The following is a 21,035-nucleotide window of genomic DNA, read 5'->3' as shown; positions in this document are numbered from 1 at the left end:
TAGGAACAGGAGGTGGTCATTCAGCCCCTCAAACCTGTTCCACCATTCAATGAGGTTATGGCTGATCTGTGGCCATATATCTGCCTTTGGCCTGTATCCCATTATACCTTTGCTTAACAAAGATTTCAAATTAATAACTGATCCAGCATCAACTAGCATTTGCAGTAGAGAGTTCCAAACCTCTACCACCCTCTGTATGTAGAAGTGCTTCCTAACATCTTTCCTGAATGGTCTGGCCCTAATTTTTAGACTGTGCCCCCTAGTTCTAGAATCCCCAATCGATGGAATAGTTTATATTTATCTACCCTGTAATTTCCTGTTAATATCAATCGGATCACCCTTGAACCTTCTAAATTCTAGAGATAACAGGCCTAATTGATCCAGTGTGACACTATTCTCACAATCATTACTCTTTCTTCTAATGTTTACCTTCTGAGTGCTACTGTTTTTGCATTTATTCTACATTTAAACTTCTAGATTTTACTCAATCTAACTCTATGAATATTGTTCTCTGTCCAGATTGAATCATGATGGCAACAGTACAGGGTACACAGCTTTGTTGTACTCCCCTCTTCAACTGAAATATATTTGATTGCCCCTCTTCCAGTCTGATGCTTTTATGAGGTTCCAAATTATGCTCTAATAAATCTCACACCTTCACCATCAATGTCATATTTCTGCAACACATTTACTAATTCTTGATAATTAACATGATTGAATGGTGTTAAATAGTCTATGAAGTACAGAAAGATATTTATGGTGATTGCTCTTGGGTTAAATATTCACTTGTCCATAATTTACCAACTTCTGCTGCAAATGCCTTATTATTTCTGTCAGTTATCATTTCAAGATCACTTTAATGAGAAAAGCACAGCAGGTCAGGCAGCATCCAAGGAGCAGGAGAATCGACGTTTCGGGCATAAGCCCTTCTTCATTCCTGAAGAAGGGCTCATGCCCGAAACGTCGATTCTCCTGCTCCTTGGATGCTGCGTGACCTGCTGCGCTTTCCCAGCAACACATTTTCAGCTCTGATCTCCAGCATCTGCAGTCCTCACTTTCTCTACTTTAATGAGGACTAGTTAAGCTTATCTTAGAAAAGGAGCAGGAGAATCGACGTTTCGGGCATGAGCCCTTCTTCTCTACTTTAATGAGGACTAGTTAAGCTTATCTTAGAAAAGGAGAAAGTGAGGTCTGCAGATGCTGGAGATCAAAGTTGAAACTTTATTGCTGGAACAGCACAGCAGGTCAGGCAGCATCCAGGGAACAGGAGATTCGACGTTTCGGGCACAGGCCCTTCTTCAGGAATGAGTACAGGAAACTCATTCCGGAAGAAGGGCCTGTGCCCGAAACGTCGAATCTCCTGTTCCCCTGGATGCTGCCTGACCTGCTGTGCTGTTCCAGCAATAAAGTTTTATCTTAGAAAATAACTGCAATCCATTGCCCTAGTTTCTTAGGCATTTTAATGAATAATGTCACTTGGAATGTGTATCTTCTGTCATATATTTGGTCACAAATATCTGCCATGCATCAGCTTTTAGATATTCTGCTTTACTTTAACTATGACAGGAATGTTTCCTGTACTCATTAATACAATATCAAAATATTCTTGCCTTTGATATCTATGCAGTGGATCTGTGTTAGACTTGAGGATTTGAGTGGTGATTTGTGACCTTCAATTGGCAGAAAAGATGGAGAAACAGGTTACTGAACTGAATGACAATTCATCAGAAAAAAAGTAACAGGGCATATGTTTGATTATGGTCAGAGAACATGACATAAAATGGAAAATAAAAATGGCCAAAGTAGAAAGCGTGCAGAAAAATAAAGTAAAAAGGGGAGTTGCAGGAATTAATAAATCAAAGGAGGACTTAAAATCTTATCCTCGCTTCACAGGTCCAGACTATTTCAATGCCTTCCATAGATTTTACTAGATGGGAAATCATATGAAGCCGAAAGCCAATTTGTTGAAGCACACTGGGTACCTCATTACTTAGAAATTACCTTGACATTTTAAAACATGAACTTCTTAAATTAATACCTATTGTATTGCTCAACAAAGCTATTTACACATGTACATTTATTTCACACATTTGTGGACTGGATTTAACATCACATAATTTCAGATGAAGACAATTATATATTTTAAAAATGTTAAAAATGTAAGAACAATGTAGAAAGGCTCACAACATTCAACATTGCCTTAAATACAGCTCTTTAAATATGGAACTGCCCTTCAAACTGGAATTATGAATAGAAGTCCACAAATATGTAACTATTTCATTTGACAATTTACATATTTTGTCTGTATTCAACTATATTCCAACCAAAAGTAATACTTTAGACTCTCCTAGTGGTTAATAGATGCACTGCATGATTATCTTTCCACCCAAGGACAGAATACTCAATTTCTCCATCAGTCCTTGAGTCTCAGAAGATGCAGCCAAACGAGGTGTTGGCATAGTGGTTTTGTCACTGGACTAGTAATCCAGTGATCTGAGCTAATGCTCTGCTGACATGGGTTTGATTGAATCCCTCAATAGTAGATGGTGAAATGTGAATTCAATTAATAAATCTAGAAATAAAAGCTAGTCTACTTGGGTCAATTGTTATAAAAATACATTCTTGAAATAGAAATGAAGACTTGTGTTTCAGAAGTTGCTGTACCTCTAATCAAGCTGAAGTACAGCTCAACACTGATAACTCAACAAATTGCTCTGATATGTTCTGTTCACATAAAGCAATACAAATCCAACCCAGCCAATTGCCATGTTATCAGTCTACTCCCAATCAAATTTATGGGAGCTGTCAACGAGAGTACGATCAAGTTGTACTTGCTTAACAGTAATCTGCACACTGATTCTGAGTTTAGTTCTATCAGGCAGACTCAGCACCTGACCTCATTCAAGCCTTGGTTCAAATACAGACAACAGACAAGTTGCAGGAGTAGGCCATTCGGCCCTTCGAGGCAGCACCACCATTCATTATGATCATGGCTGATCATCCACAATCAGTATCCTGTTCCTGCCTTATCCCCATAACCCTAGATTCCACTATCTCTAAGAGCTCTATCCATCTCTTTCTTGAAAGTATCCAGAGACTTGGACTCCACTGCCTTCTGGGGCAGAGCATTCCCTATATCCACTACTCTCTGGATGAAGAAGTTTCTCCTCAACTCTGTTCTAAATGGCCTACCCCTTATTTTTAAACTGTGTCCTCTGGTTCTGGACTCACCCATCAGCGGAAACATGCTTCCTGCCTCCAGAGTGTCCAATCCTTTAATAATCTTATATGTCTAAATCAGATCCCCTCTCATCCTTCTAAACTCAAGTGTATACAAGCCCAGTCGCTCTAATCTTTTAACATATGATAGTCCCGCCATTCCGGGAATTGACCTCGTGAACCTACGCTGTATTCCCTCAATAGCCAGAATGTCCTTCCTCAATTTTGGAGACCAAAACTGCACACAATACTCCAGGTGCGGTCTCACCAGGGCCCTGTACAGCTGCAGAAGGACCTCTTTGCTCCTATACTCAATTCCTCTTGTTATGAAGGCCAGCCTGCCATTAGCTTTCTTCACTGCCTGCTGTACCTGCATGCTTGCTTTCATTGACTGATGTACAAGAACACCTAGATCTCGTTGCACTTCCCCTTTACCTAACTTGACTCCATTTAGATAGTAACCTGCCTTCCTGTTAATCACATATTTATCAACATTAAACTGCATCTGCCATGCACCCCATCTATCACCTCGGCATTCAGTTCTTTCACCATCAATGGTACACTGTGCATCGTCAAGATGCTCTTTAACAACTCTCCAAGGCTCCACAGAGAGCACTTTCCGTACCAGAAACTCTACCATTTAGAAGGACAAGGACAATAGATACATGGGAAAATGACCACCTGCAACTTCTCTTCCAAGCCACACTCCATTCTGACTTGGAAATATATTGTCATTCCTTCATTGTCACTGGTTCAAACTCTTGGAATTCCCTTTCTAATAACATTGCTATGGCACTTGCATCATGCAGACTACAGTAATTCCAGAAGATAGTTCATCATCTTCCCAAGGGGAAATAAATGCTGGCCCAGCCAGTGACAACCACATTCTATAAAATTAATAAAAGATTAAAAAAAAGGCCTGATAACCAAAGTGAAAAAAAACACAACCAGACAGGAAGAGCCCTGTATAATGTTTACTAATCCCATGCAAACAACAAGGAGTTGCCAATGACTAATGTTCAAATAAGAGTAATGCACTTTCTTAAACCAAGGCATCAAGATTGCTTTTCAGGAGGATGTATATTATTTCATAGCACTAAATCAAAGTATAGCACAAGGAAGCACCTCCAGTTTCCTGGCTAATAGAGTCATAGAGATGTACAGCACGGAAACAGACCCTTCGGTCCAACGCGTCCATGCCAACCAGATATCCCAAACCAATCTAGGCCCACCTGCCAGTACCCAGCCCATATTCCTCCAAACCCTTCCTATTCATATACCCATCCAAATGCCTTTTAAATGTTGCAATGGTACTAGCCTCCACCACTTCCTCTGGCAGCTCATTCCATATACATACCACCATCTGCATGAAAAGGTTGCCCCTTAGGTCTCTTTTATAATTTAAGGGAAAACAGCGCAAGTGCATGAGGAAGAAGGGAACATTGAGCTATGCTGATAGAGAAAGGCTGGCTGTAGGCTCAAGTACAGTAGAGTGTTGGTGCACACTGGTTGGGCTGAGAGGCCTGTTTCGGTACAATATATTTAACATAAGAGCAATTGCACTTACTCTTGTTGATAACGCTTGTTAGCCTATAACTATACAAAGGGGAATCTGGCACAATAGCTTTCCTCGTTCAGTTGACAATACCTAAGTTCTCGTCTATAGCTTGAATCATAGGTTCTAGGACCAATCACCTACTTGCTGCATGAAAATTCTGTAGCATTGTATAATCACTTAGTGATTTGGGGATGTGGCCAGTCTATATTGATATTTATCTGTGCAAACAAAGCTTCATTTACAGCACATGGTGTGGATTGCAATACCTTGGGCAGTTTCCTCACCTTTATCCGGTGTCCGGTTTCTGAAGGCAGGAGCTGTTATGAGAATACATTTCCTTCTTATCCCAGGGTCCCATATATGCTGACAACATCCAGCTCTACCACATCACACTTCTCGATGACCCCATCATTGCAAATTTATCAGAGCACTTACTTAACATTTAATACAAAGATTTGATTGAAGAACATTTCTGCTCATCCAATGTTATGAGTGAAAGCAATTGTTTTTGGTTTCAGTTCAAATCTCTTTCCTAGCTAGTACTAACTCCATTCCTTTTCCTAGCAACAATCCAAAATTCAACCAGTCTGCTCACAACCTCTATGTCACATATAATCACAAGATAAGCTTTTGACTTCATCTGTGCCAACAAAAAGCACTCATTTCCACTTCAGCACTGATGCAATTCAGCTGCCTCTGGAACCCTCAAGAATTACTTTGGTGCTTCTAGAATCAACTGATCCAGCATATTTCTGACTGATATCCTACTCTGTAAACTTGAGCTTGTTCAAAACACTGCTATCCATGTCTTTAGTTGGAAATCTCATTCTACTGTCATCCTGTGGCTGCAGACCTATGTTAGCTTTCAGCCAACAAAATCTACACTTCAAAATTCTCATCCATATTTTCAACTCAGTTTGTGATCTCCACGCTCTCTAGCTCTGTAACCATATCAGGCCTCACAACCCTCTTAACTGCACTCCAACACGCACCTGAGACACATATTGGGCAGCATGGTGGTTCAGTAGTTAGCACTGTTGCCTCACAGCGCCAGAGGTCTGGTTTCAATTCCAGCCTCAGGCGACTGCCTGTGTGGAGTTTGCATGCTCTTCCCCTGGTTTCCTCCAGGTGCTCCGGTTTCCTCCCACAGTCCAAAGATGTGCAGATTGAGTGAATTGGCTATGCTAAATGTGCAAAGTGTTCAGGGATGTGTAGGTAAGGTGCATTAGTCAGGGGAAATGTAGAGCGGTAGGGGAACGAGTCTGGGTGGGATACTTTGTGGAGGATCGGTGTGTACTCGTTGGGCCAAAACTGCCTGTTTCCCCACCGTAGGGATTCTATTCATTGGCAAAGATGATGTCAAGTAGCTTATTTCCCCTCTTCTGGAGGTTATTGCACCACCTTCTGGAGACCTAGTCTGGGAGACATCCTTCGGGATTGAACTAACTCTGCCACAGTAGTGCGACTGATCCATTCGGAGTGCTGGACGTTATAATTCCCATCCTGAGTACACATTCCCTTGTTATTCTCAGGTCTTCAGACTGGTGTTCAACTGATTAATCAGCTGAGGGAGGATGATGACCAGCAGATTTACTTTCCAATTCATGACAAGATTGTTTGAAGACTTTGTGGAGTCCAGAATCAATCTTGAAGACTCCAGGATTATTCCTTTCTGTCTATTTGTGTCCCACCTTTGGTAAGTCCGTTCTGCTGATGAAATAGGACACATTGAAGGATGGTGGTTGAGGAATGAAACAATGGCTCTTAAGAAATGATAATTGTGTGTGACTTGCCAGAGACAGTTTTCTCATTTTGACACAGCCTCACCAGATCTTCCAAAGGATGATTTTTCTAGATTGAACAGGCTAACTGTCCATTTGCAGTTTCCAAAGCCAAGCTCAATGCCAGTGGTCCATTGGATTTCAATCTTATTTGACAATCTGCAGTGGTTTGACACAGAGCTGAAAATGTGTTGCTGGAAAAGCGCAGCAGGTCAGGCAGCATCCAGGGAACAGGAGAATCGATGTTTCGGGCATAAGCCCTTCTTCAGGAATGAGGAAAGTTTGTCCAGCAGGCTAAGATAAAAGGTAGGGAGGAGGGACTTGGGGGAGGGAAAGTTTGTCCAGCAGGCTAAGATAAAAGGTAGGGAGGAGGTTTGACATACCTTAGTGGACTTCTAAATCAGTTAAGAGTCAAGCACATTGCGTCGAGAATCATTTCTGGGTCACTCCGGGTAAACATAGCAGATTTCCTTCCCTAACACATTAGCAAACGAGATGAGGTTTTACAACATTGACAGTTTCATGATCATTAAGGAGATTAGCTTTTAATTCCACATTTATTGATTACATCAAAACTTCCCGAGTTGCCAGGTGAGGTTTGGATCATGTCTTCATAACATCAGCTCAGGCTTCTGGATTGCTAATTAACCAGACAACTATAAAATCAATTTAAGCTTCAAATAAATTGTATGTTCAAATAAAACATACAAGTCATAATAGTCTACAATACAATCAACATGAATAGAACTTCATACACCCAAAGCACACCATTATTCTTGTTCAGCCACCGTCACAGCGCCAGAGACCCGGGTTCAATTCCCGCCTCAGGCGACTGACTGTGTGGAGTTTGCACATTCTCCCCGTGCCTGCGTGGGTTTCCTCCGGGTGCTCCGGTTTCCTCCCACAGTCCAAAGATGTGCAGGTCAGGTGAATTGGCCATGCTAAATTGCCCGTAGTGTTAGGTAAGGGTAAATGTAGGGGTATGGGTGGGTTGCGCTTCGGCGGGTCGGTGTGGACTTGTTGGGCCGAAGGGCCTGTTTCCACACTGTAATGTAATCTAATCTAATCTAAATGCTTTTGACCTGATTTTTAAAAAAGTCCTACTGAATTGAACATCAGTCAAAGGGTATAATATTCCGACAGAATAATTCAAAGTGGATTTTACAATTTCAGTAATAGTCATGCAGCATTGCAAAGGAATTATTTTTTATAAACCGTTAGATAAACCACTGGCATCATTAGAATGCATGCTCTTTTATGGAATTCATCAATGCACTATGTACAGAGTACTGTTCCTATGGCTTTATCACTCACACTCATACAAAAGATGTTTATGTTTTACAATTTACATATTGTTATAATACATAGAGTTCAAAAAGGATGACATTTTGCCACTGAATTAGACTTTTATTAAATATGTTAATAGGGAGCTATCCTTTTTTTTAATTCCCAGTTAAGCATGTAATGATTTAATGGTTTTGTTAGATTTAATAAGAACGAATTGCTGGTGGAACTGTGGCACAGTCTTTTGCATCCAACGTTGTGTCAATTACAGGTCTGTATTCCAGAGTAACCTGGAATTTAAAACAAAAACATGCTCAGAATAAGACGTGTGGCCTTTTACTATCTCTCTAATTAACTTCAAGCAACAAACTCCAAGGATTGGGATTTCTTTGGAGGCTTTCAATTTTCTGTGGAAAGTGATCCATAGATACAATTATACTCCTCAGGATATCAATCCCCTTTCAGAAAGATCAAAAGAATCATTCAGAGTTTGCTAATAAATCAACAAACAAGCAAAAGTTTGAGAAATACTGTCCAGTCATAAACATGATGACCTTCCACTCTCACCACCATCTGCTCACAGACTTCCCTACCCATCAGTTTGAAAACTTTTATACAACTAATAGCTAACCACATGAAAGTTGACAAAAGAACATAATTTTAATTTAGTGCATTCATCCTCTACATTTATACTTCACCTTTCATCATAAGCACATATTCCTAATTAGTGTATCAAAGAAAATTCATGTGGAGTCTCATTAGAAACATGGAATTTCAGATACGCTACTTAATCAGATTTCCTACTGCACAAAAGTTCTCACACATTAAGTCCTTGGCTCAATGGTTGCATTCCAGCATTTGTCAGCTGGTGGAGGGTTTGAACCACATTCCAGATGGTCCTGGTGAGTGAGGACTCAAGTTCTGGTGCTGAATTTGGGCTTATACAGGATAAATAAATCAACTAATATGAAAATGATCACAGCCAAAGAAGGAGAATTCACATTGCAGTCTGTTAATCAATCTGAAAATCTTTCTACTACTTCAAACTTCAACAGGGAAGTGTATGAAGATACAAAACCAAACAGTTTTATATCAAATAACTGATTTCATATCTTCTGCTAATATGAAGGCTTATAAGAGCTGTCCGCAATTTTGTGACCATTAATTTTAAAATAGAAAGTCACTGGTAGAATACTGGTAATTTTATTGCGTGTGCAGCGGTTTAGATTCATTGTCACAGAAGCACTTGTAATACAGACCTGATATTTATAATTTGTAATTACAAAAAAAAACATGCTTTTTATGCATCAATATTTCAGTGATAAAAAGCATTCAACAAATCTGCTTGTTTCAAAGTATCTTCCATTTGCTGCAGTCAATAAGTCTCACCTTTCCAGTCTTGGGATCCACATAACAGAGTGTGTGCTTTCTCCAATGTTCATCAAATGGTTTCTTCTCTTGGTCTTGCAATGGCTTTGAAAAGTCATACTCATCAATTCTCATCTAAAACGAGAACAGAATACAGAAAGAGAAAAATATTCAGATGAACTCATGGCAAAATATTCTCAGCTCTTTGCCTTTCAAATAAGGCTTCTTTGCAACTTATTTCTTTACAAATGAACAGTGTTTATTTTTGCATTTCTATAGCCTTAATGTACACTGTTGTTCCGTAATTTTTACCCTATCCCCCTAGCACTTGTTTTACCACAAAGGGAAACATCTATCTTGTCAAGCCATGGTTTTATTAGTTAGCTGGGGTTTTTTTTGATTTTTTTAAAATCAAAGAGATTTCTCCTGTACTCTATTCATCTTTTAGATATGACCCATTACTGCTGCCTTGTCAATATAATTTCCAGTTTTCTTCCCTCATTTCATACTTGTTCCCTTGAAATTAGCATCCCCACCGCACCAAACACAATACTCCTTGCTCTATCTTACTTATGCTTTTCTCAATTATTATTTTAATGATGTGCATGACATTAATCAATACCTTTTTGACATTTATTTCTCTGAACTGGTCTGGTTCATTTCCCATCACTAGATTCAGCAAGATTATGGTCTTGTTGGTTTATGTAGTGGGTGAGAAATGAGTACTTATTTCAAATCGTTTCCGTTATTTTGAGACCATCAAATGTTATATTTGCTCTGACTAGATCATTGGGCCAGTTCCAGACTTTATGGCCCTCTCTCTTATAAAATATTAATTAGGTGTTCTTGCTCATATTCCTCAACAGCCTTGTTTTCCAGTAAAGTATTGATCTCTCTCGTAAACATTTGTATGGCCTTCTGGAACAGCACAGTCTACCTCCACAAAACAGAGTGAAGATTTCCTCCCGATTTACTGTTAATGATCTTGGATCAAATTCGAGAATTTTTGTTTGTAGTCTACACTTTTTTTTAAAAACGAGAAGGCCTGTGGATCAGTTGGTCAGATTAGAGTGTGTGGTGCTGGAAAAGCACAATAGGTCAGGCAGCATCCAAGGAGCAGAAAAATCGACGTTTCGGGAAAAAGCCCTTCATCAGGAATGACGCCTCATCCCTGCTGAAGAGCTTTTGCCCAAAACGTTGACTGTCCTGCTCCTTGGATGCTGCCTGACCTGCTGTGCTTTTTCAGCACCAAACTCTCGACTCTAACCTCCAGCATCTGCAGTCGTCACTTTCGCTCAGTTGGTCAGATATCCAGTCTTCAATGCAGAATGATACCAAAAATGTAGTTTCAATTTTCTTGTACACACTTAAATTCCTCTCCATTAAACTCTTAACACTACGGCAGTCCCAGCCTATGTTTGGCAAGTTAAAATCCCCTACCATAACCACCCTACTTCCAGATAACTGAAATCTCCATGCAAATTTGTTTCTTAATTTCCCACTGACTATGAGGGAGTCTATAATATAATCCCAAGTAAGGTGATCATCCCTTTTTTATTTTTCAACTTTCCTGGATGTATTCCCAGGAACAAGTACAGCAGTAATGCTATCCCTTGTCAAAAATGTCACCCCCCCCACCCCCCTTTCAATCCTTCCTATCATATTTGTATCCTGGAACATTAAGCTGCCAGTCCTGTCCATCCCTAAGCCATACAGGAAATCATGTCTCATGACCTTGATTTAGAGTTTTTTGAAGAAGTAACAAAGAGGATTGATGAGGGCAAAGCGTGATCTATGTGGACTTCAGGAAGGTGTTTGATAAGATTCCTAATCGGAGACTGGTTAGCAAGGTTAGATCTCATGGAATACAGGGAGAACTAGCCATTTGGAAACAGAACTGGCTCAAGGTAGAAGACAGAGGGTGGTGGTGGAGGGTTGCTTTTCAGACTGGAGGCCTGTGACCAGTGAAGTGCCACAAGGATCGGTGCTGGGTCCACTCCTTTTCATCATCTATATAAATGATTTGAATGAGAACGCAGGGGCTACAGTTAGTAAGTTTGCAGATGATACCGAAATTGGAGGTGTAGTGGACAGTGAAGAAGGTTACCTCAGAGTACAAAGGGATCTCGATCAGATGAACCAATGGGCTGAGGAGGGTCAGATGGAGTTTAATTTAGATAAATGGGAGGTGCTGCATTTTGGAAAAGCAAATCAGAGCAGCGACTTATACACTGAATGGTCAAGTCCTATGGAGTGTTGCTGAACAAAAAGACCTTGGAGTGCAGGTTCATAGCTGCTTGAAAGTAGAGTCACAAGTAGACAGGATAGTGGTATGCTTTCCTTTATTGGTCAGACCATAGAATAAAGGGGTTGGGAGGTCACATTGCAGCTGTACAGGGCATTGATTAGGCCACTTCTGAAATATTGTGTGCAATTCTGGTCTCCTTCCTATCGGAAGGAAGTTGTAAAACTTGAAAAGGTTCAGAAAAAAGACTTAAGGATGATGCCAGGGTTGAGGATTGAACTCAAGGGAGAGGCTTAAAAGGCTGAGGCTGTTTTCCCTGGAGCGTCAGAGGCTGAGGGGTGATCTTATAGAGGTTTATAAAATCATGACGGGCATGGATAGGATAGATAGACAAAGTCTTTTCCCTGGGGTGGGGGAATCCAGAATTAGAGGGCATAGGTTTAGGGTGATTATTACTGGACACCAGTCATGTGAAATAGATACAATGCTATGTATTTGCTATTTTGATTCATGGCAAACAGTGAAAAAAATACATCTGTGCTCAGTAACTAATTTATTTATTGCTACAAGACCGTTTATATTTAATACTACTTGGAAGACTTGAGTTTTGAAGGATTGCTGAAAGTGGAATTTATTCCAATTCTTGTGGCCAAACCTGAAGTGGCTTTTGAAAGAGGTCACTGACATTTCACTATGGAAATTTTAGATTTTTATTTAAACAAGACTTCCTAGAAGTCACATGACTAGTGATAAAGGCTTGTTTTGCTGTAGACCCTGCTGCTGGGGCTGTTTTGACCAGTGACTGGTTTGGGGAGGTTCTTGTTTTATCTGGTTGACTTGAAGAAAAGCTTGCTAAGAACAGATGGAAGAAAGCTTCCTATGCTGTCTAGCAGATCTGTTCTGTTTCTAAAAAGAAACCGTGCTGCATCAGTTCAGGGTGAAAACTATTTGTTCATCTGAAAGTGTGATTGAAAGAACTTTGAGATTGTACTTCCCAAGTAAGCAGAATCCACAAAGAACGACACACGATTAGTGATTAAACACACACTCCAGAACATCACAGCAACTGAATCCCCAACAATCTCCACTTTATCCTTTTGCCTTCAAGAATAACCCACTGGTGGAACATTATTTCTTCCAAAAGTCAGTCTCTGCAGCAAAATCCTTTTTATCCTCCTCTTCCACAAAAGAGCACAAGTGCGTGCGCTTGCTCGAGGGGTTTGGGGATATTTAAAAGGGTAGGTATTTTCATGTTGACATTACTAATAACATATTCTCACCAATTATTGCATTTTTGAATAAATTTGGTTTTGATAATAACTTCATTATGTTTATTCAGAAACCGGATTGATATTTTTGTTTAAACTCTAAATTAGATAAGGTTTAACTGATCATCTTGGTATGTTGCAAACCATGGACAAGTGGGACTAGTCTGTACAGTACTAAAGATACATTTGACAGTGTGTGACAACATGACCACAAATGTAATTTTACTCAAACCTTGAAATCCTCTCTAGCGTGTGCTCCCCTGCTCTCTTTGCGAGCCTCTGCAGCATAGATAGTCTGAAGGGCACAAAGCATCAAATTCTGCAGTTCCAGGGTCTCAACTAGGTCAGAGTTCCAAACAATACCTGAAACAAGCAATACCGTTCTTATTAAACACAAAGTAATGGTTTCGTAGACTGGACTCATAAGGTTGTTGTTGTTGATAATGGTGCATTTGATACTTACACATGGCTGATCTAACCCTGGTTTGCTAAATTAGTTTAGAGGGAATCAAAAGTCAACCACAGATGAGTTCCATTAAGTTTTAATAATAAAAACAGGTCATCATTCACATCAATTTTTTTTTTGGTGCCAGCCACAATTTACCAGATTTATTACATTCCTTTGTACAATTTGCCATAGTGGGTAATCCAGAAGGTTAACTATTGCATACTGTATCTATTCAAAGGTGTTTCATTATATGCTGTAATTTTAGATTAAAAAATGATAAATTTAGGACTGGTGAGATAGATATATTTAGTTTGCTTAGGTGAATTGCTTAGCAGCATTCCTCAGGAGGCTGAACAACATCCAGTCTGTCTGATCAGCAGTCACTCATCAATTTAACTGCGAACACCCTGTAGTTACAATGTGTGTTATCAACTCACTAAGAATTATTTGATATCACATCCCAAATCCAAACCTTCAACTACCTAGAAGGGCAAGGGTAGCAGGTGCATGAGAACACCATCACCTCTAGTCTCACACCATCCCTGTACCTTCATCACAGCTGAACTAAACCTTGGAACACTCTACCAAAAAACACTGCAGAAATACTTTCCTATGAATGACAGCAGTACAAGAATCAGATAACCAACTATCTCAAGAATAGCTGGACAATTAGCCTTCCAGTAACATCCACAGTCTGATCAATGATTTTAAAAAAAGGTTATCACTGAAATAATACAAGATATTGTTGTGCTAAGCTGCAAAACTGGAAGTCAAAAAATTTGGTAGTATTAACATTTGCAGTGCTGAGCTGGGTAGACAATACTGCACCTTCAGCTGGGATCTCTAAAATGTTGAGGGGCTCTTGGATTAGCTTATTTTGCAGTAAAAGAGATATTACAATTCTGATCGCAACAAAGGTGTATGTATAAAATGAAACTTGAATAATTCATAAATAATTGAATGAATAATTTGAGGGAGAACTTTGAGATTTTTCTTGTGTTTGACGTGGAGGCTTACTTGCAAAGTAGTGTCAGAAGTGGAGTGAGGAATAGCAATTCTATCTGCAAACTCAAGCTAATATATAGCAAGGATCCTATGAGAATTAATCCTTTTGAAGACAGTTGGGCTAACAAATATAGGGCATCCAAAGTTCTGGTGGTAATCCCTCGAGTAATAAATAAGAGAATTTCAGCCGGCAAAAGAAAATATATCTACCTCTGTCAAATGTCTTGATGTCATCCAGAGAGCTGTACAAATTGCTTAACTGCTCACAACCTTCTTTTAGTACAGAGCCTGTGCGGAACACAGCTGCGTGACTTTGCATGCACTGTTGAAAATAAGAATTAAAGCAATTATCAGTCTCAAGTATAGTTGTTGAATTAGCAATTAAGAGTCGGCCACATCAAGCTCTTGCTAATGAGCAGGAAGATCCTTTACCAAGAATGTCAATTTTATACATACCAGGTAAACTTATAATAAGATGCTTACATTTATGTTTTTATCATTCTATTCACAATTGAACAACACTTTAATTGACTTGAACTGGGTATCTAACACTCTTTCTGGGGTGCCAAATCAAAACAGGCTGAAAGCATAAACTGAAATATAGAAGAATGTTAATAGGACATCTTTAATCCAGTACTCAGCAGTTCAGCAATGTGGAACGAACCAGTTTCACTGTATGTGTCTGAGTTGTGAGCTGTATCCAGACTGACAAATTCTAAAATAAAACCATCTATGTTATGGTTCACTGGGGTAGTGAGCTGGAAATCAAACCCTGCACTTCCAATGTCATCACAAAAGTTTTATGAAGTATGCAAAATCACCCAATTATCTGACTTTTAGACCGAGGTTGTCAAAGCATGGTCCAGGTTTCTGTAATGAACAAGAATTACTGTTTACTACAAATAATTAGACTATAACTACAGGTAAACAGTTACAAACCACTGGCACATAACACTACTGATTAAAACTGTAATCCTCTTAGAAACAACCCTCTTTATACAGGCACAGCACATGGACAGATTTTATTAGCTAAGGATATCAATTGTTATAAAGCCAAGGTGGGTAAGATAGAGTTGAAACGCGTATCAGCCATGACGTAACTTGATGATGGTGCAAGGTTGAGGAGCTAAGTAGCCCTATGATTTAGAAAATTCATAAATTGTAAGTTATGTCAATGAGTAAGTGTGAAAGTAATGTCTGACACTAGCACTTTCTCGTTTCATGCAGCATCCATTTAAAATTCAGTTTCAGGAACTGGAATTTCAAATCACTGACGGCCTGATCTGTAGCCACATAAAACTTTCAGTCACTGAGCAATAAATTCTTAAGCAGTTGCCTGTACTAATCAAAGCAACTATGTGATCTACTTTCCTACAATTACAGTTAAGAGGTTATAAAAAATGATTTGGATGTGAATATAGGAGGTATAGTTCGTAAGTTTGCAGATGACACCAAAATTGGAGGGGTAGTGGACAGCAAAGAAGTTTACCTCGGAGTACAACGGAATCTTGATTAATGGACCGAGAAGTGGAAAATGGAGTTTAATTTAGGATAACTGAGGTGCTGCATTTTAGAAAGGTAAATCAGGGAAGACTTACACACTTAATGGTAAGGAACTGGGGAGTGTTGCTGAACAAAGAGATCTTGCAGTGCAGATTCATTGTTCTTTGAAGGTGGAGTCGCAGGTAGATAGGATAGTGAAAGTGGCTTTTGGTATGCTTTCTTTTACTGGTCAAAGTACTGAGGATTGGAGTTGGGAGGTCATGTTGTGGCTGTACAGGACATTGGTCAGGCCACTTTTAGAGTATTGCATTCAATTCGGATGTCCCTCCTATTGGAAGGATGTTTGAAAATTGAAAGGGTTCAGAAAAGATTTACAAGGATGTTGTCAGAGTTGGAGGGTTTGAACCATTGGAAGAAGCTGAATAGGCTGGGACCGTTTCTCCCTGTAGCATCGGAAGCTGAGGGGTGACCGTATTGAGGTTTATAAAATCATGAGGGGCATGAATAGGGTAAATAGATAAGGTCTTTTCCCCGGGATGGGGAGCATAGAGAGCACAAGTTTAAGATGAGAGGGGAAACATTTAAAAACTGACGTAAGGGACAACCTTTTCACGCAGAGGTTTGTGCATGCATGGAATGAACTGGTAGAGGTTATGGAGGCTGGTACAATTACAACATTTAATAGGTATCTGGATTGGTATATGAATAGCAGGGTTTAGAGGGATATGGGCCAAGTGCTGGCAATTTAGGATATCTGGATGGCATGGATGAGTTAGACCAAAGGGTCTGTTTTCATGCTGTTCATCTCTATGACTTGCTTAGTAAATTACACAACAGCAATCTCGATATCACAAAATAAATACAAATTTAACTTCACTGGACACTTGTAAGAATTCATCAAACATTTATTTATAACTTTAAAATCCATAGACTAGCCTATTGTAGAAGCCAGGATTTAACAAGTCAAAGGACTAGGCCCCCAACATTGCGCTAACTAGTCTTTAATGGTGTTGCAGGAGTAGAATTTGTTTGAGGATAAAGCTCTTGCACTTTCAGCAATGTTATTAGAACACACAAATTTCAAAACTATATATGTACCAGTTGGAGAATTTGTAAAGTGGCTTCTCTTCTCTCACCTTCTGCATGCCAATTCTGAGCTCAGATGTACGAGTATTTCCATCAGCAAATCGCAGCTTGTCAAGATTGGCTACAGACTCCTCTCCAGCATTTGGTTTAATCGGTGCAACAGCATCTCCTGAGTTCACAACAATAAATAACAGCACTTCAGATCTCAAGAACTTATTTTGAAAGGACAGAATAAATTGAATTTCACTGGGAAGAGACTTGAAAATAATTCATCAAAAGGAAATTTTCTTTTTTAGTTGCAATATCTTTAAAATCTAGCAAGGTGTCAAACTTTAGTTTACAAAGAAAGTGCAAAGACTGCAAGATACAATGTTATCATTTGGTAGCTCTCAAATGGCATGAGGGGTTTAGATTCAAACCCACTATGGACTCCATCATGTAATCTAGGCAGATATTACATGCAGTAATAATAGAGGTTTACATGGTAAAAACAAGGAGTGCAGATGCTGGAAACCAGAGTCTAGATTAGAGTGGTGCTGGAAGAGCACATCAGGTTAGGCAGCATCCAAGGAGCAGGAAAATCGATGTTTCGGGCAAAAGTCCTTCATCAGGAATAGAGGCAGGGTGCCTGCAGAGTGGAGAGGTAAATGAGAGGAGGTTGGGGTTGGGGAGAAATTGGCATAGAGTACAGTGGGGATGGAGGTGATAGGTCGGGGAGGGGAGTGGATAGGTGGAAAGGAAGATAGGCAGGTCTATAAATAAGGAGGCCATCTGGTGTGTTCTGTGGTGGAACTGGTCCTCCTGGAAGCAGATACAGCAGAGGTGGAGGAAGTGGGAATACAGGATGGCATTTTTGCAGGAGGTAGGGTGGGAAGAGGTGTAATCCAGGTAGCTGTGAGAGTCAATGGGTTTCCAGCTCAGTACTGCCCTCGTGACCTGTCCTACCTGCCTATCTTCCTTTCCACCTATCCACTCCACCCTCCTCTCTGACCTATCAACTCCATCCCCACCCCAATTCACCTATTGTACTCTACGCTACTTTCTCCCTACCCCCACCTCCCTCTCATTTATCTCTCCACTCTGCAGGCACCCTGCCTCTATTCCTGAAAGGTCGTTTTTCCTGCTCCTCGGATGCTCCTTGCCCTGCTGTGCTTTTCCAGCACAACTCTAATCTAGGGGTTCACATGGTCAGTCATGCAGCTTTTCAAGTGACAAACTGTGCATGACATTTGGTTCACAGAAAACCTAAAGGCTGGATACCAATATGATGGCTGATTTAAACAGTAATACTATCGCCAGTTTCTTTAACAAACTAGTTCTTGCCCTGCCCTTCTTACACATGCAGGTTTGTTTTTATTAAAACTGAAATTATCTATGTGAAACTCCCAGGACTGGTTTGAACCACATTTTTAGATCTTTATGGAAGAAACTGTATTTAATCCATGTACAGCATTTCTTTCCCCCAAAAGACTCCATTTATTCAGCATTATATAAACAGAGAACAGGAGAAACAAACACTCGTGACAGTTCAAATGCTAAAGCAATCTACATGAGTTAACTATCTGTGAAATCTAAAATCTACAGCCTAACTGGCAATAGCAGACCAGTGTTGGTAATTGTGTTTGAAAGCAATACTGCTGAGACACAAATTGTTTGTCTGGCTGTCTCCCCCACGGCAAAATCCTTGCATGATTTACTCTGGTGTAGCTCTCAGTTAAGAGGTCTTGTGGCACAGTGGTTTCTGCTCAGGGCCAGAAACTCCAAATTCAAGCCCACTCTAGGACTAGATGGCCGAGGAAGGTATTTGTAATGCAGCCAAATATGCTAGGCATTAACTTAAACATTCTTCTAACATATGCTAATGGCTGGCAATAAAAGCCTGAGAAATTACTGGTCTGCCATGTCAGAAAAAGAAATTGGAATCTTTACCATCGTGCTCCAGGCTACAAGCATATGTGCATGAAACCATTAGCCACAGCAACTTGTACTCCTTGGAAAGTACTAGTTAGTTCAGTTGGCTGGTTCATTTCAGTGCCAATAGCACAGGGCTCAGACGCTATTCTGGTTTGGGGGTGTAGGGGGGCAGGCGGTTTGGAGACCGCCTCCTTGCCCTGCCCATAACTGTGCTGGGAGTCAGGCCTGTTTTTGGGCACAAAGCCAAGGAGCAGCATTCAGTTAAGCATAATCCCTTTTCTGCCATGAGTCTTGCACCTAACAGTAAAAATCAGGATTAAAAGGAATAAAGGAGATCAGTAATTAAAACTTGCGGAACTACTCATTAGAACAGTCACAGCAAGTTTGATTTTATTCTACACTACAGCCTGCAACTTTCTATATACATTTTCCCTGCTTCTGATTACACATATTTTCAAAACTGTTAGGGAAAAATATTACTAGCAGCATGTTAAACCTTTTTCCAATCTTAAATGCTCTGAGCCACAACATAGTGTGGTTATAGTGTCTGAATCCAACTTTTCCAGTGCTGGTTCTTGTAAAGTTAAAAATGTTTATTTTAAAAAATTTCTTTGGCACATGGCCATCATTGGCTTGCCCAGTATTTATGACCCAACTCCTCTGAAGAAAGTGATGGTAGCAGTGCCACCTTCTTGAGCATTGGCATCCTTGGGGTATGGATACACCCATAGTGGTGTCGGGAAAAGGTTTGACCCCGTGATAGTGAAAGAATTGTCATATAGTTCCAATTTAGGATGCAGCACAGCTTGGAAGGTTAGTTGCTTGTGGAAACGCTCCCACGCATCCACTGTGGGAGGTTACGGGTTTGAAAGGTGTTGTCACAGGCACTTGGTGACTTTCTATTGGGCATCTTGTAGATAGTACGCACTGCAGCCATTGTGCGTCTGAGATGGGGAAAAGGAATGTTTAAGGCGGAGGATATGGTGTCATTCAAGCAGGTTACTTTGTCTAAGATTGTGTCATGCTTCTGCAGTGTTGTTGGAGCTGCATCCATTCTGGTAAGTGGAGTGTATTCTATCACAGAATATTCCCACTTGTGTGCTGTGGCTCGTGGACAGGTCTAGTGGAAATAAATACATTACTCACCACAGAAATCCCAGTCACTGACCTGCTCTTGTGAGCATTAGTATTTATAGGGCTAGTCTAGCTCAGTTTCTGGTCAATGGCAAACCCCACTATGCTGACAGTCATAGATACACCATTGGTAATAACATTGAAAGCTAAGAGGTGATAGTTAGATTCTCTCCTGTTGGAGATGGTCATTCACACTACACATAATGACACTTGCCACTTAAAACACAAGTTCAGCCTGCAGAAGGACATGGACTGACTCAGTCTTTGAGACACAACCAATTGCAATTTACACTGTGTAGTTATCAGCAAACATCCATATTCTAATTTTATGATGGAAGGTTGGCAATTGAAGAAGCAGCTGAAGATGGTTGGGCCTAGGACGTGACCCTGAGGAACTCAGGGGTCTAGAGGCACAGTGGTAGTGTGCCTATCTCTGAGCCAGGAAGCCTTGTCTGCGCTGAACAGTTTAATTAGAAAATAGCCATCCTGAGGAACTTCTGCAACAACACCTGGAGTCAAGGTGACTGACCTCCATGAACTATGACCACCTTCCTTTGTGTTAGGTAAGATTCCAACTAGTGGAGGGTTCCTCCCAGAATTCCGATGAATTTTTGCCAGGCTGCTTTGAGGTCACTCTCATTTCTCCTTGAGTTAATTCCTTTTGTCCCGGTTTTGACCAAGATTGCAATGAGATCAGGAGTTGTGGCGCCTTGGCAGCACCCATACTGAATGTCAGTAAGCAAGTTACTACTTAAACACTGTCAACCATCACTTTGCTGATGATTGAGAGAGCGAACGAATCGAACAGTAAGTAACTGGGTTGAGTTTGTCTTGCCTCTTGTGGACTGGATATAACTGGACAATCTTTCACATTGTTGGGTAGATGTCAGCTGTACTGGATTAGCTTGGCTGGGGCACAGTTAGTTTTGCAGCACGAGTCTTCAGTACTATTGTTACATTGATGGTCATAGCTTTTGTGGTATCCAGTGCTTTCAGCCATTTCATAATATCACATGAGTAAAGTCTATCAACTGTGGTTCAGAAGACCTCATGACACTTCTAGCTAAAGATGATTATAAATACTTCAGCATTGTCTTTTGCACTACGTGCTGGGCTCACACAGATTTGTAGAGCGCCTCCTGCAATTTTGTTTTAGAATTGCCAATCACCATTCATTACTGGATGCAGTATGGTCTGCAGAGCTTAGATATGATAGTTGTGG

The 21,035-nt window shown here is 40.3% G+C and overlaps 1 protein-coding gene across 2 annotated transcripts in view; it reads right to left on the bottom strand.

Annotated features, from left to right (window-relative positions):
- Positions 1 to 7,747: 7,747 nt before the first annotated feature.
- The window catches only part of sdha (succinate dehydrogenase complex, subunit A, flavoprotein (Fp)), a 46,930-nt gene continuing 33,642 nt past the window's right edge, over positions 7,748 to 21,035 (bottom strand). For both annotated transcript variants that reach the window (XM_043688951.1, XM_043688950.1), the window contains exons 11-15: positions 16,816 to 16,934; positions 14,387 to 14,498; positions 12,956 to 13,086; positions 9,232 to 9,345; positions 7,748 to 8,132 (exon numbers count right to left, since the gene is read on the bottom strand). In XM_043688951.1, the coding sequence (XP_043544886.1) occupies positions 8,046 to 8,132; positions 9,232 to 9,345; positions 12,956 to 13,086; positions 14,387 to 14,498; positions 16,816 to 16,934 (563 nt within the window). In that variant the 3' untranslated portion in view covers positions 7,748 to 8,045. The remainder of the gene's footprint in view (positions 8,133 to 9,231; positions 9,346 to 12,955; positions 13,087 to 14,386; positions 14,499 to 16,815; positions 16,935 to 21,035) is intronic.

Source organism: Chiloscyllium plagiosum, chromosome 4, assembly GCF_004010195.1.
Source record: "Chiloscyllium plagiosum isolate BGI_BamShark_2017 chromosome 4, ASM401019v2, whole genome shotgun sequence".
NCBI classification, from domain to species: Eukaryota; Metazoa; Chordata; class Chondrichthyes; order Orectolobiformes; family Hemiscylliidae; genus Chiloscyllium; species Chiloscyllium plagiosum.
Note: the sequence above shows the minus strand (reverse complement) of the source record. Positions and strands in the feature narration are given on the sequence as shown.